The 14,519-nt window shown below is 39.0% G+C and overlaps 1 protein-coding gene and 1 long non-coding RNA gene across 2 annotated transcripts; one reads left to right on the plus strand and one right to left on the minus strand.

Moving 5' to 3' along the window:
• Window positions 1–244: 244 nt before the first annotated feature.
• LOC116802054 lies at window positions 245–877 on the minus strand. The gene is made up of 2 exons (XM_032725098.1): window positions 841–877; window positions 245–574 (listed from the first exon to the last, which is right to left on the minus strand). Exons 1-2 carry the CDS (start codon window positions 875–877, stop codon window positions 270–272), a joined length of 342 nt encoding a protein of 113 aa, XP_032580989.1. The 3' UTR covers window positions 245–269.
• A 4,430-nt stretch (window positions 878–5,307) lies between these two features.
• LOC116802267 lies at window positions 5,308–7,145 on the plus strand. Its single transcript, XR_004362636.1, has 3 exons — window positions 5,308–5,483; window positions 6,787–6,951; window positions 7,011–7,145. It is a non-coding gene; the product is annotated as an uncharacterized LOC116802267 (long non-coding RNA).
• Window positions 7,146–14,519: the final 7,374 nt, after the last annotated feature.

Here is a 14,519-nt window from a genome sequence, read left to right on the forward strand (position 1 = left end):
TTGCATGAGGGAAAAACCGGACTTTATGGAGAATGGTGAAAATGCCTTCTAGTAGTCCAATCTATTTTCCATTAGATAATACCCTCGATCGTGGCTACGTTCATTTTCAAAGAAAAAAGGTACTAATGGTGCTAGTTTATATGCTTACAAATTTAGAAATGTGTTTTTATTTGAACTACATTTTTTTACAAAATTTGAGGTATTACGCAAATTATTTATTAAAATATAATTTTATATTAAAGGATTGAGGAATTGAGATATTATTCCTTTTATTTAGACCTGCCATTAGAATTTTTGTTGCGTTGCTCCAAAAATTTAGATTCCTTTAGATCCAAAACACTTTGCATAAGAATTCCATTTTTCTGGCGCTCCACACGCAATTCCCTGGCCAACTTATTAACCTCCTTGGCCAATTCTTTGGGATCACTGACCTGTTCGAGGAGGGATTCGGCACAATCATACCGTCTTTTAATGGGTTGTTCCGAACCGAGAACTGTGGCCGAGATCTTCTCAGGTCCTTTTGGCCAGCATGATATTAGTTGCTGCAAATCCAGACGAAAATGTAAGTGGAATACTTATTTTGTGCTTACCGATTTCCAAACGAAATGTTATAACCGATACTTTGTGTAAGCTAAAACTAGTGCTTTACGTGTGAAAGGCACTGACTGAATGAGTGTGAAAGTTTTCAACTCGCCTATGACAGCAGGAATTAGAATGCAAGGACTACTTGGGACAGAAAAAGGTATAAGTCCCCAAAGCAGCTGGTTGAGGGGATGGTTGCTTAAACTTGCTACCATATGGATTTGCGGCTTGGTATAGAGCACGCCATATGAGCATTACCACCCCACTTTGTCCCGAAATCGGGCACATTATTCATTATTCCGAACAACTTCATCAGCGAGGAAGAAAATGACGGGGAAATTCTTGCATGAACTATTTGCCACATATACACATTCGATGAAAAATTAGATTTGCGTTTTGCATACAACTAAGGGCTCGAACTTCCCTCATACTAAAATACAAAAAATAAAGTATATATATATATATATATATATATATGTAGAAAAACATAACAGTTAGAAGTCGCAGTCGCATTTTGATTGATTTGAATGTTACGTTGAGTGCGCAGCTCAGCTCCGCCTTGGATGTGTGACTGATGATTGATGGACTTGCCAGTACCCTGCACTCCCCCAACTTCCAACTACCGATTGCCAGACGACCCTCAAAAAAAATATATATTCTCTTACCCAAAAAAAAAGACCAATGTTTCCTTCTTTGAGAGGAAAAAAAAATACGAATCGGAGAGAAAAAATAAATGTAATTTCCAGGTTCTGACAGGCATATGTCAAATTCGACGACATGCGAATTTTAATAAACAACAAATTGGCAACAAAAAAACTCAGAAAGTTTAACAGATATTAGTCAATATAGGAGCAGAAATGGCAAAGGTTAACACTAAACTATTAAACGTGCTTTAGTTACATTTTAGTATCCTAATATTATAGCTGCATGAGACCCATAGCTATCCTTCAACATTTTACACATCATTTCCCACAGAAGTTCACACATTTCCCACAGTCGACGGTTAAATCCTTTTCAAAGTGCCAAGTGTCAAGTGAATGACCGAGGCAGTGTTCTGGATATTATCTTCAAGTGATAACTGGCCCTCCTGCTATCCGATTTTGGCCTGACCCAGTGAACTTTCTCTTGTTTTCCAGTAGCTCCAGAAAGCTCACGTGTGTGGGAGCCGAAACTCAAAGTCAAGCCAAAGACTCTGACTCAAAGTCAGCTCTCTACTTCCCCAAAAGACGAGGGCCGGATGTGGTTGCGTAGAAAGAGTCGTGGTGGTGGTGTTACTGTTTGTGCCGGTAGTGGTGGAGTGGCGACCCCACCAAGTCGGCCTTTCAAGAGCCACAAAAAAAATATATCAAACAAGTAAAAAAATAAAAAACAAAAAGAACCAGAGAGCCAGCCGCTGAAAATGTCAGCGACAGCATGCAATGCGGACTTTCTGTTTGTCTAAGACCGCTCCAGGTAACTAAAATAATAACAATAATAGTACATAATACTAAGTCAAAATGCCAACTTCCGAAAGACGAACTCCGTCATTACTCCATTTTTACCACAATTAAAAGGTGGATGTTGTGTCTTGAGTGTCTGGGTGAATGTCTTTCCTATCTCTCCCCACTCTATTTCATTTCGTTTTATTTATTTTTTAATTTCCATGTGTAGACCTTTCATCTTGCCACTCTCTATGTTTGTCTTGTTGGTTGGTTTTTTTTCTTTTCTCCCTGGGCATCATCACCCAGGCTAATGTCAACTTCCGTGGAGTGAAACCAAAACGAAATAAGGGAGTGGGGCTCGAAAAGCTTATCGGAGCCAAAGGTTGAAGTTCAGATTGGTTAGGAATTAGTTTATTTATTAACAAGTCATTTGTATATATTACAATAGCTAAACAATAGTTTTGAAAAAATGCAACGAATATTTATATATCGCCTTAAAACATTGACTTAACCAAAAATCCATCAAGTGATGGGAAGTAAAATGGGGAAACACACGCATCCATGGGATAGAGATAGGCCTTCTCTGTGGTTTCCCATCGCAAATTATAAGCCACGATGGGAACCCAGCCGATCCATCCAGTCCCAGCCAATTCAATCGCAGTACCAAGTACCCAAGTATCATTCCAATCCCTGGGTTTCGTGCGTGTAAAGTTTTGCTTTTGTCGCGGCATTGTATTTCGAAAGTCGCTTAACTGACAATTTAAGCGAAAGATAGATAGAAATGGTATAAAACGCGATCCGTCGCACGCAACAAAAATGGGGGATTTTTTAAGGTGGGCGAAAAGTCTGTGGAAAGTCTATAAAAAAAAGGATTCAATATAGAAATTAATGTTGGGCCGCCTTGCCAGGAATCGCTCGACAAATGGAATGGGTAACAAGAATGCCAAATGAATTACGATAAGCAGCAGGCGGCCACCCACCGAAAAACAACAAGGATAAACAAGGAAAGTCCGAGGGCGGGAACGTGGTGAAAGAATTTCCAGGGGGCCGCCAGCGAAAGGGGCGAAAAATTTCACCAAAAATTAATAAGGAGCCGGTTCACAAAAAAAGTAAAAAAAAAAATAGACTTGTGTAACAAAATCTTCGGCTGCAAGCTGCACACACAGCACAACAATTGTTTGCCGGTGTCGGTTGCGGCTTTCTTTCTTTCTTTTTTTTAACTACAGCAACAGACGGTGTCGCTGGGGTTTGGGGGGCAGTAGAGGGTTAAGACGGCGTCAACATTGCTGGGCGGCATATTGCAGCCTTTGATTCCTTTTCATTTACTTTTCTCCGATTTTTTTCCTTGCCTTAGTAAAGGATACAACCCACAAGAAGAAGAAAAGAGAAAGGGGAAGTAAATTTTATTGTTACACCAGAAAAATAACAACAAAGCAGAACAGAACGGTGAGTGGGTAAAAGGGGGTGTTGGGCGACAGCAGGGCGTCGCGTTTTGGCTACGTTTCCGTTTCCGTCGAAGACGAAGTCAAAAGTCCAAAATCCCGAAGTCGAAGTCAAGGAATATCGAAGACGATTACTGGTAGAACGAGAAAAATGCAAACAAAGCAAAGTGGGGGAAATCCTTACATACACTTATATATATATATAAATATATATATATATAGGCAAACGGTTAAAGGCAAAAAAGGAAATTATAATAACTTTTTCTTTTCTTTTTTTTTGTTTTGCCTGCTGGTCAACTGCAGCTGGTGGCCAAGAGGGGTTAGGGGAAAACTCGGTGGGTTGAGAGGCCAGCCGATTGTTAGTCCTGCCTAAGAAACACTGTTTACATTTTTAATAATGCAAAAGCAACGGCTGAAAGAAAAAAATCGAAAGGCTAAAAAATTATGCATTGAACAGTGTTGAAGGAAAGAAGCCGTCTACACTCAGAAAAAATACTACTTATACCGTTGTTAATTGTGCAATCAGAAGCACATTTTTGTGTCTCAGAATTAGAGTTATAAGTAATATAAATTGTAGTAATTCATTTAAATAGTGCACTATTTTTCTGAGTATACGAATTATTAAAAGGAGTTCAGCTAAATAAACCTGCAATGGCCAACCCCCTCCCATCCCTTCGAGCAACTAATGATTGAAGTCTATATACCTCCCTGACTACCTTCTTAGTTTTTTTTTTTATTTTGCTACAATTTACAATTTTTATTACCCAATTTCTGAGAGTCAAATTAAAAATTAATTATATACATCCAAAGGGGATGGCTGGCAAAAAAAATAAAAAGGAACCAAAACGAAAATCAAGCAGTGAAATCTTTTTGATTTCTTGACGATTTTTTTCCTTTTCTTCAGTATTACTGTTGTTGTTCGAAATAATTCAATTAAATGACGCCACACGATGATTGCCCCAAAAGGCGGACGGAAAGGGGCGGTCGGTAATAAAAAGGGGGTGGAAGCAAGTTGATATGGTTATGGTTAGCTGCCAGTTAAAACGCACGACGCAATTAAAAACTTCCTGATTAAAGCCCCAAACGAAGGCAACAAAATAATGAGACATCGCAGAAACAAGAGTAATACTAAAAGCGCACACAGAAACCGAATCCGAATCTGAATCGGAATCGACTACTAAGAGCTACGAGATCGCCACGGCACACAACAAAAAGATATCAATTAAGTGGCCACATGATGAGTAAGTAAATGTGAATTTCGACATTATTTGAATTTGAATTTACGATGCAACTGAACTGGCAAACCCAAATCCCGCATTTCGTCTCCAGTGTCAGCAATTTGAATAATCAAGTAACTCAATTAAATTGAAGGAAGTAAAATCATAACTTAAATCGTATGATAGGATAAATGTCATTTAATTTTTTGAAAAAAAATTTGCTGTGATCCTTAATTGCAAATTGTAAGGTAACGACATAAATGTGTCTCAATTTTTAACGTTAGTATACTATACAAAATACAACACGAAGCCTATGATTTCACCATGATCCCCTTGAAAATGATTTCCGAAAACAAAATCACATGCATACAATACCTTTGTTTGTTGGAAACTGAGGCAACATTTTCGAATTAATCATTTAGCAGGTAATGCAATAACAATAAAATATTATTATTAACAACCAGTTTACCCGGCGACTATTATTATTATTGTTATTGTGATTGCTGCTGCTTTTTTTTTTTGAGCTGTCAGACAAAAAGTACAGTCCGGCCCAAAAGTCGCCTTGAATTCAATAGGCAAAGGCTTTCGGTCTTGTGGTCAGTTTACTTTTGGCAGTCAGTGTATACGGCCGAGTCATGAAAATAAAGCAAATAAGAGTGGAAAAAAGTCACCAGTTTATGACAGCAATTAAGTAATTTTTTAAACACTCTCCGCACTTGGCCAACAGCAGTAGCAGCCCAAAAAGGGGGGGAAAAAACACAAACCTCCCAAGTAAAACAAATATGGATCTGGTATCTGGTTATAACTTTTTTCTTTTGTATGTGAGTATCTTACTTAAGCAACAACATAAGCAACAAAAATTGTCATAAAACTGCCAAAAATATACGTTAATTACCTTTTAAAGGTTTTTCAAATTAAACTCGTTAAAATATGATTATTCCCTCTCTGTCTGTCCCTTTCTGTGTGCAAGAGAGACGGCAAGAAAGCACCGTTCCAAAAAGATCGGAAAGGGCCACTTCAGCAGAGACATTGCATATATAACGTGTGAAGTTAATTAAACCTGTGTACAAGTTTATTACAAAATATGATTTTAGTTCACACACAACCAACAAGAAATCTTAACGAGTGAAGGACAGTGATAGTTTAGAGCGAGATAGACAAGTTAAGTCAAAGCTTTTTAATATGGCGCACAATATGGCGGCTACCTTTGAGGTTTCTTGTTTTTACCATTTAATCAGTACGGGAATTCTGAGAAACTTGGGTGTCCAGAAATTCTGTGGGAACATTTCTTTAGTGAAAGAACAGAAAAACGATAATTAAATGCGCTAAATAAGTAATACCTTTATTACAATTCGTTTCTTTAAAAGTCACTTAATAACATAATAAACAAGTTGGTCTTTACCTAATATAATACGAGCCGATAAATATTTATTATTTACTTTGTATGAAAATATATTACAAAGGGAACGTATATGGAATAGGGTGAGGATACTGCAGGCAACACATGCACTGATGTATGAATACCAGTGTTATTAATAAATGAATTGCATGTTAACAATAAAAGTTAAGAGCGGTGGCCAAAATGGAGCAACATGGGAATGAAAAGCAGCTGAAAATCCGTGAAAATGACGCTGTGTATGGGAATATGTGTGTGTACTTCCTGCCGGGTTCCGTTCAGTTTTCGGTTTCGGGTATCAGGTTAAAGCCAACCGGCAAACAACAACCGCGAATAGTTGGTAATAATAATGAACGAGGCGATATGAAACGAATGAAACGCTTGGCTTTTGGCTCCGACTCACTGGCTCCTTGCCCTTTTTCCCTTAACGGCGGAAAAAAGTAGATTAATATCTCCCTCGAGTCCTTTTAGTCAAGTTTATACCTTATATATTTGGGTCTATATACATTTCGGTGTATTCAACTTTCTTTGCATATTAATTATAAGCGCTTCACATGTCCCAATTTAGGCAACATTGGAATCATAAAATTCATTGAAAAATTACCTTCAACGGTGTTCATTCGGTTACATTTAAATTCAAGAAATATGATCATAAATATCGCCGAAGGAAAACCAAACTAACGGGCGATCAATATAATAAAATCTATTATTTTGAACACATATTCCAGAAAAATCCCACTGTGGTGTGTCGCAGCTAAATTTCGGACTTCTTAAACAAAAGCCAACGAATGAGTTCTCACATGCAATGTGTCTGAGTTCGCCACATCGACTTTCGTCATCTATTGGTTCCATATGCAAACACAATACACCTTATGTTAATATACACACGAAATGTAAGTTTATATGCGATACATATATACATATATATAAACCCAACTATAACCGCAAACAGAAGTAGAGAAGAAATACTAAAATGTGGGGCTATCAGTCAACAAGAATGAGGATGATCTACCATATATGCCATTCATTTTTAATTCTGGCATCACATACTACTTTTAGTTAAAGCCCGAAATAAAACCCCTTGATAAACTACACCACTGATCGAAACAAATATACTATAGCCAACAAAGAAAAATGTCCCACACTGCCGTCGTTGACTTTATTCGTATTAGTTTTAAATGAAAATTAATTTATGCGAATCGATAAGCCGTCGGCTGGCCATTGGAAAAAGAAAAATAAGTTTGCGGGAGTTGTGGAAAAACCCCCTTCGAGTCCCCTTAATGGCCGCTAGGTGGCGCCACGATCATTTAGGTCGCCAACAGGCCGAACAACATTACATTTCATTTCAGGACCTGTCAACCCTTCAACCCCTGTAAATACGGTGTGCGTGTCCTGCCAAGGGAATGTTTTTTACCACCACCCCTTCAACTAACCATTTTTTGGTTAGTCACTGGTCAGTCGAATGGTTAATTGAAGTCATTTTTCTAGCCCTCGTTTTGGGCTGGCTAACTTGACTCCTCGACTGTTGCCACCAATTGGTCATGTGCATTTCATTATTGAAAGGTGATAACAGTCCTTCGTTGGACAGACGAAAAACGGGGGTGTTAAATGGGGTTAAGTCCCTGGCAATTTTGAATGCATGTCTGGGCATACCAGTCGGTATTAATGGAGGTCTCTCACCTTTCGGGCTTAAGGTGAGATAGCCCTTTTTATCACCTTAAATGCTAATTTTAGTTGAAGCTATCAATCTTAGGGAGTGAACTGCAACCGAGACAAAGATTTAAGGCATCTCCTAAAGTGTATACGAGTATTAGTACGTTTCATAGAGCTATCCCAATGTTGTTCGCTTTGTTATTAAAATTAAATTTTCTGGTTTAAAAAATCCGATTTGTGATCCAAAATGAAAGCTTAGACAATTTGAGACCAGCCCAACCCAATACTATGATTCTCCTCATTTTGCATCTGGTCCCGCAAAGAAATTATCACGATTTGGCACGTCGATCGCAAGGGACAATCGTTAACCCCGAAAATCGATAGACATAGAATGGTTTTAATGATCTCGAAATAAAAACTCATAGACCGTAGAATGCCGACACGTGCCCAAGCGATGCCAAAAGCTCGGAACTTGAAGAGTTCTGCGTAAAGATTTCCATCATCATGAGGCGATGATCATGGTGATGATGATACGTCCCAATGCAACGCACGCATAAGTCATAAGGGAGAACTGAAGTGCGGTGGGGATATGGGGGATGGGGACTTGATAAAAATTATTACACCTTTATGGGTGATCACGTACGCAGAGCGAACAATAAATTTCAGCTAGAAGAAGCAAATAAGCTGATGATGGAGCGAGATGACAGATAAGGAGAGTCCCATAGAAGTCAAGAACAAGCCTCTCCAGTCTCAACTTTTGCCCTTAATTACTAGGCATAGGGGATTGGTAGGGTATGTAATACACACACAGAAAGGTAAGTGGGGCTCTATATAAATTTTGAAGTGTAAATAAAAGTATAAATCAAAATTTATCTTAAAGATTTTTGTTTTTTCTAGCAAGGCTCTAAGCTAACGTGGCCCAAAATAAAAAATGTCTTAGTTTTTGGTTGCTTAAAGAGTGGAAGTGAAAGGTATTGTGTCACGTAATGAAAATCCTCCCCGATGGCATATGTTTAGCCAGTAATAACGTAATAAATATTCAAATTACACTATTCCTCTCCATTCGAGCGGCCATTTTTCGCCCATTCGAATTTCCATTTCTCCACCTGGCCAGCGGACAAATAGCCAAACGTCAACATTAACACAACTAAATGTATATATCAAGAGCCACATAAACAAATACATATAGACGCGGGTCGCGGTAAAAGGTCGCGGTATTGGTAAAAAGTAAGCTATATCACATTTATAGTTGCATTATGCTAATCAAATGACACCCAATGGTGGCATATCGAGTCCCCGGGCTGGACTTTCGACTGACCCCTGTGTTTTTTGTGGGACCCTCGGGTTGTACAATTTTATATATGGGGGTTGCTCGCCCGGTCGCATTTATTTTGACATTCAAGTTAATAGATCGGTTTTGGCCATAAATTAGCATTTTATATAGGCATATAGGTGTGTAAGGTTCGTTATGTACTATACGAATATAACTATATACGAATATGTGTACAATAATATATCCACCTTTATAGGTTCGTGTGAGTTGTCAAGTGTGGCGGCCAAATGGGTTTGTTCCCCGGTGGCGGGTTTTTCTTTTAATTCTATAACAAAAAAGGTATCGCGACTTGAGGGAGTTGTCGACTTTGCTGTGGATAAGCGATAATTATACCGAAATCGAAATGCGGTAGGAGTTATTCAAATTTATCATGTAATTTGGTGGCTTTTATATTAAACAGTATACTGAAGACGTAGTTTTCCTAATGTCATTTGCTTATTGATCCATTCAAAAGTTAAGTTTTGTGTCACAAATCAACCTAGAGTGCTTGAAATCTTAACAAATCGTATCCAGCTAAAGGTGTTTTATCGCCAACAAGCCAAAATAATATCAATTTAAATTATGCAACGGATGGAACCTGAAATTTCACACATTTTTTATCTCGTTGTGTGACCATCAAGTGGCATTGATGATCGCTCGGCTACCTTTATTTCACCTTTATGCGGACGAAATTCAGCTGCTGTCTGGTATTTACATATGAAACAAACTGACGAAACTCCAAAAAACTTTTCGGGTAGAAAGGAAGGAAGCAGGGATCAATCAATAAGAGTTTTGGTTATGTAAATGACGAGGAACCGAGCATACATACCAACATCACATATTTTCATTTCCATCCGTAGACCCGAAAGTCTAAAATATCGACACCGACTCAGAAATGGGTCTGCATTTATAATTATGAGAAAATCGCGCTGGCCGAAAAGCATCGATCGGGCAGACATCTGCACCCATTAGAAGGTAACAGGGACTGGCGAAATCCTAAATAAGAAATACCCAAAATAATGGAAATAAATAATATCCGCTGGCATTGATATGCAAATGATCGGCATCGGAAGTGTATTGAAATCGGAATCAGGGAAAGGATCGAGGTCGAGATTTGAGATTTGAGATTCAGATCAACCCTTACCTTGGACTTGCCTCAAGATTATGATTATGCAAATCGGACGTAACAAAAAATGCCGCATCTTTGGGGGTTGAAATATTCCCCGATAATATATCCGCATCCTTTGAAGAGCTCAGCTATTTGGCAAATTTGCCAAATCAAATTGATTGTTCGCATTGTGCGATTTGCGACAATTTCGAGTGGCATTTTGTGGTAATTGATACAAGTCCGAAAACCATTATCGAACCCATACCCAATCCCAATCCCAAACCCAAATCCTTTTTGTGCGAAAATTTGCCAGCTCTGAGAATGGAAAGTTGGCAAAACAGCGCAAAACATTTGGCGAAAGGGTGAAAGTGCCTAACCCTTTTCCCCGAAAAAGGCAATGTATCATGTAATGAGATCAACTTGGCATCGTTTACCGTCGTTTTCGGGCATTGTTTGCTAAAGTTAATATGTGAGATCCCAAGTGCCAAACAATAGATCCCGCTGGGACTGTGTCGTTTTCGGGAATTAATCTGCATTTATGTCGACTGACTTCTATATAGCAGATTAAATCTGCGAGTGGCCAATTTTAATGTGATTTTACGGAATTAACTTATTAAGCATAGCTTGGAACTAGATAAATATACTATAATAATGGAATATATATATATATATAATAATATATCATTCAGTGTATTGTAGCTATTCAACAAGATATTTGGGTATTCATTCCATGACAGCTTTGGCACTTACTTTGGATACTCATACATACTATTCTCATCTGGATCTCACCCTATTTTTGAGATTATGTATATCATGGTTATTCCCCACTTTATTTGCTTCGCTTTTATCTTTATCTGTCCGATGAGGAATGCCAGGCATTACGAGATCCTCATCTAAGATTTTTTTATTGCTGCTCTAGATGCATCCATAACCAATTTGGTTTCAAGATCATCTGTCGATAGAGAACTCTTGATGAACTCTTGAACGTGTGTGAATCTTTTCCGCAATTCAACTTTTATTGAGTGGATCAAACCAGAGTATGCGTGCGTGTATGTGTGGAGGGGTTATAATACCACCACTATAAAGCCAGGGCTATACTACGTATATCAGGGGTTCACGTTAGCTTCTGTGGTCGCAACTGTTTGTCTATTGTTCTAGACAACTCCGACTGTTGCACGAAAATTAATTTCCAACGGCAAGTGCAATGGTTCTATGCTGGGTTTCAGCGGGCTAAGGGGCTAAAAGAGGGGGGTGGCATTGTAGGGGGCCATTGCAGATTTACCAGGCACTGATAAAAACCAGACGCTAAGGCTTGAAAAGGTCGTCGTTTGCGGCTGTGTGTGCTGCATGTTGCTGTTGGGTATGGTGTTGCTACTACTGCCACTACTACTGCTAATGTTGCTGCTGTTGTTGTTGTTGGTGCAAAGTTTTCGCGGGCCGCATAGCAAAATGCACCGTTATGCGAACGGCAAACGGCGAATTGCTAACCATGTGCCCTGCGTATCTATGAGATACAAATGGGCAAAAAGGCAAGTTTACATATGTGCCGCATCTCAACTGCCATGCCTGAACCTGCTGCTGCCACGCCCCCACTGGCAGCCCATTCCGGCCGCCCCATTTTGGCCAATGTTATTTAGTAGTTAATAATGAGCATGTTGCCGCTGTCGTTGTTTGCTTTTCGCCCTCTTTGTTTTCTTTTTGTTCATTCGATTTTAGCTAGGGTATCATGGGTGATCCAAATTGCAAAGGGCTCGCAAATTTTAGAAAAGGTTTTTACCGGTATATAATGTAATGCCCAGAGTTCAATATGCTAAATTTTAAACTTACAATTTAAACGTTTTCAATAATTTATATCGGGCAAACACAAATGTACATACAATATTTCTTCTTATATTTTTAATGTGTATAAAACGCATATTTTCTGTTACTTGATAATTAGCATAAAGGATATATCTCGAATGCAACCCTGCATCGAATACCTTCAGCACGCACTTGTTGCCCTCCTTCGCATATCGATGCGTGCATCTAATGCACTTTCTCCCCCCATTTCTCGTTCCCTCTAATCCTGCTCTAAATTCGCAGGAGGGAGAGTCCTGGCCTGCCTGACTGCCTGTCCTGGCATAATGTGATGTAGGTTGTTGTTTTCCGTGTGTTTGAGTCTGTTTTGCCAGCGAGGAAGAGAGGAACTCAAGGACATGCCGCTTCTCACGGACTCACAAACTCACCTCCTGAATGGTTATGCAAATTTGGAGCACCAGATATATATAGCTATAGCTATACCCATGCCTACGATGCATTGTGCGATGGAATTCCCACAGAATAAATAGATAAAGTTGGGTACAAAATCAAGAGGGGGCCTTGAGGTTTAGTAAAAAGGGAGCCCATTGATTGGCTCACGCACTTGTTGTTCGGGACCATTAATCAATAGGCCAAACGAGATGACGTCGGTGGTTTCTTTATGCTAATGTCCTGGATTCTTGAGTTTCTGAATTACCGGAAAATAGGGCAGGCAGAGAAAGAGAGACTTTTTGCTAAATGCCAGAAAATGCCAATAAATCACATACGAACGAGAGAGGCAGTTGCGGTTTTCTCTTCGCTTCACTTGTCAGCGGTATCATTAATAATCCTTTACTTGCCCCGTAGCCTACTTAACGGCGGAAAAGTGGAGAAAAGTCTGGGTGGAAAAAGCAAACGAAAATCTAACAGTGAGTCTGAAGTGGAAGAAGGTAAATGATGCAAATAAACAAATGTCATATGCGTTGCGCATCTGCAGACGGTGGAAAACCCTTTTCGACTGCTGTCAACCTCAAAAATGTCATTAGGCAGGACGTGCTCTCTCCTTTCTCCACTTTCTCCTTGGATCCATTTCCCAGCCTTACAAGCCTGTCACACATATGCTCAATTCGTGTAATTCGATTCAAAAGGACTCGCATTCCTTGATTCGGAATTAATGCAAATTAATGATGCCCAAAACGGATCCCAACATCCTGTGTGAAATCAAATGTTTTTTTGGCCCGAGACGATTGCAAATAGTTTTTTAATGATTTCTCTTCTGGGTATTTTTCCTTTATGTTTTATAGTATTTTTGTGGCAAAAAGTTTTATGGGAATTCCTTGGTGAGAAATAAGTTATTTTAAATATTAAATATATACATTGTTTAGCTATTGAGCTTTTTCAATAGCTGTTGCGAATAATAAAAAACCGAAGAAAGTTTGTTTTTATGACGACAGTTTTTATTTTGCGAATTGTTTAAGGCAGCTAAGGCCTAAGCTAAGTCTTTTCCGAAACACGACGAAATGGCAATTGGCGGGCAGGCAGCCGAAATGCAGCGCCCAAGCTTAACGTAGGTAGCTAACAACAACAAACAAGGGATGAGAGCCGTACAGATAAATGCGTGCGAGAGCAGCGGTTTGCACTATGGGCATCGCAACTGCTACCACTGACTAATTTGGCTTAAATATTAACAAGTATGAGATTAGTCTGCACAGTTTTGGCGGCTGCATGACCCAACATACATGTTGGTGGCAACTCTTCTTGGCCTTCTTTTCCCTTACAAAATGTTCAATATCTTCGAATCTAGCTTTAAATCAACATTAAAAATTCCCCACACGTCTGCCAGCAAGTATCTAGCAATTTTGGCACTTAAAAATTAATAATCCACCTGCCATCTGCCCTGGCAACAAGAAATAAAGATCTCGAGTCAAGTACAATTGACTGGCGAGTGGCACTTAAGAGTGATGGAAACCGAACAATCAAATCTGAATTATTATACAAGCCGTAAATGGGAATTAACAGAAGCTGAAGCTGAAACTCGAACTAAAGTTGATACTGGAAATGAAACAAAAAACTCGAATGTGCGAACGTATCAAAGTCTGAGCGTACGATTTATAGTTTGAAGCTGACAATCAAGGTGGGCAAGGGAAAAATCTCTAGCTTTATTTTTGGAAGCTGAAACAATTTCAAGAAGTCCCATTAACCTCAATTAGTGACTTCGGCCACGAACGAGATGCAAAACAATGGCAAACACAAACCAAACGCAAACCAACAAAAAAAAAAGAAAATACAAAACTCGAACTGAAACTGCTAATTAAAATAATGTCAATAAAATTGTTGTCCATTATATGCCAGCCGAAAATTGCATCCGAACGCCGGAGACTTGGATTGCCAAACGCTGAGAGGGCCAAAAGTCGAACAAGTAAAAAATAACAAATACAGAAAAAATAATTCAACACAAAACAGAAAATAATCACAAGTTGGCCATAAAAGTCAAACTCAAAGTACAAAGCATGCCATAAACGAAAAACGAAAGATGAAAACAATAAGTCAACGAGTTAACTTATTTACTCACACGCCGACCACAGTGCGTGCCATTAATGTAGAGCTACGAA

Source organism: Drosophila sechellia, chromosome X (genome assembly GCF_004382195.2).
Source record: "Drosophila sechellia strain sech25 chromosome X, ASM438219v1, whole genome shotgun sequence".
NCBI classification, from domain to species: Eukaryota; Metazoa; Arthropoda; class Insecta; order Diptera; family Drosophilidae; genus Drosophila; species Drosophila sechellia.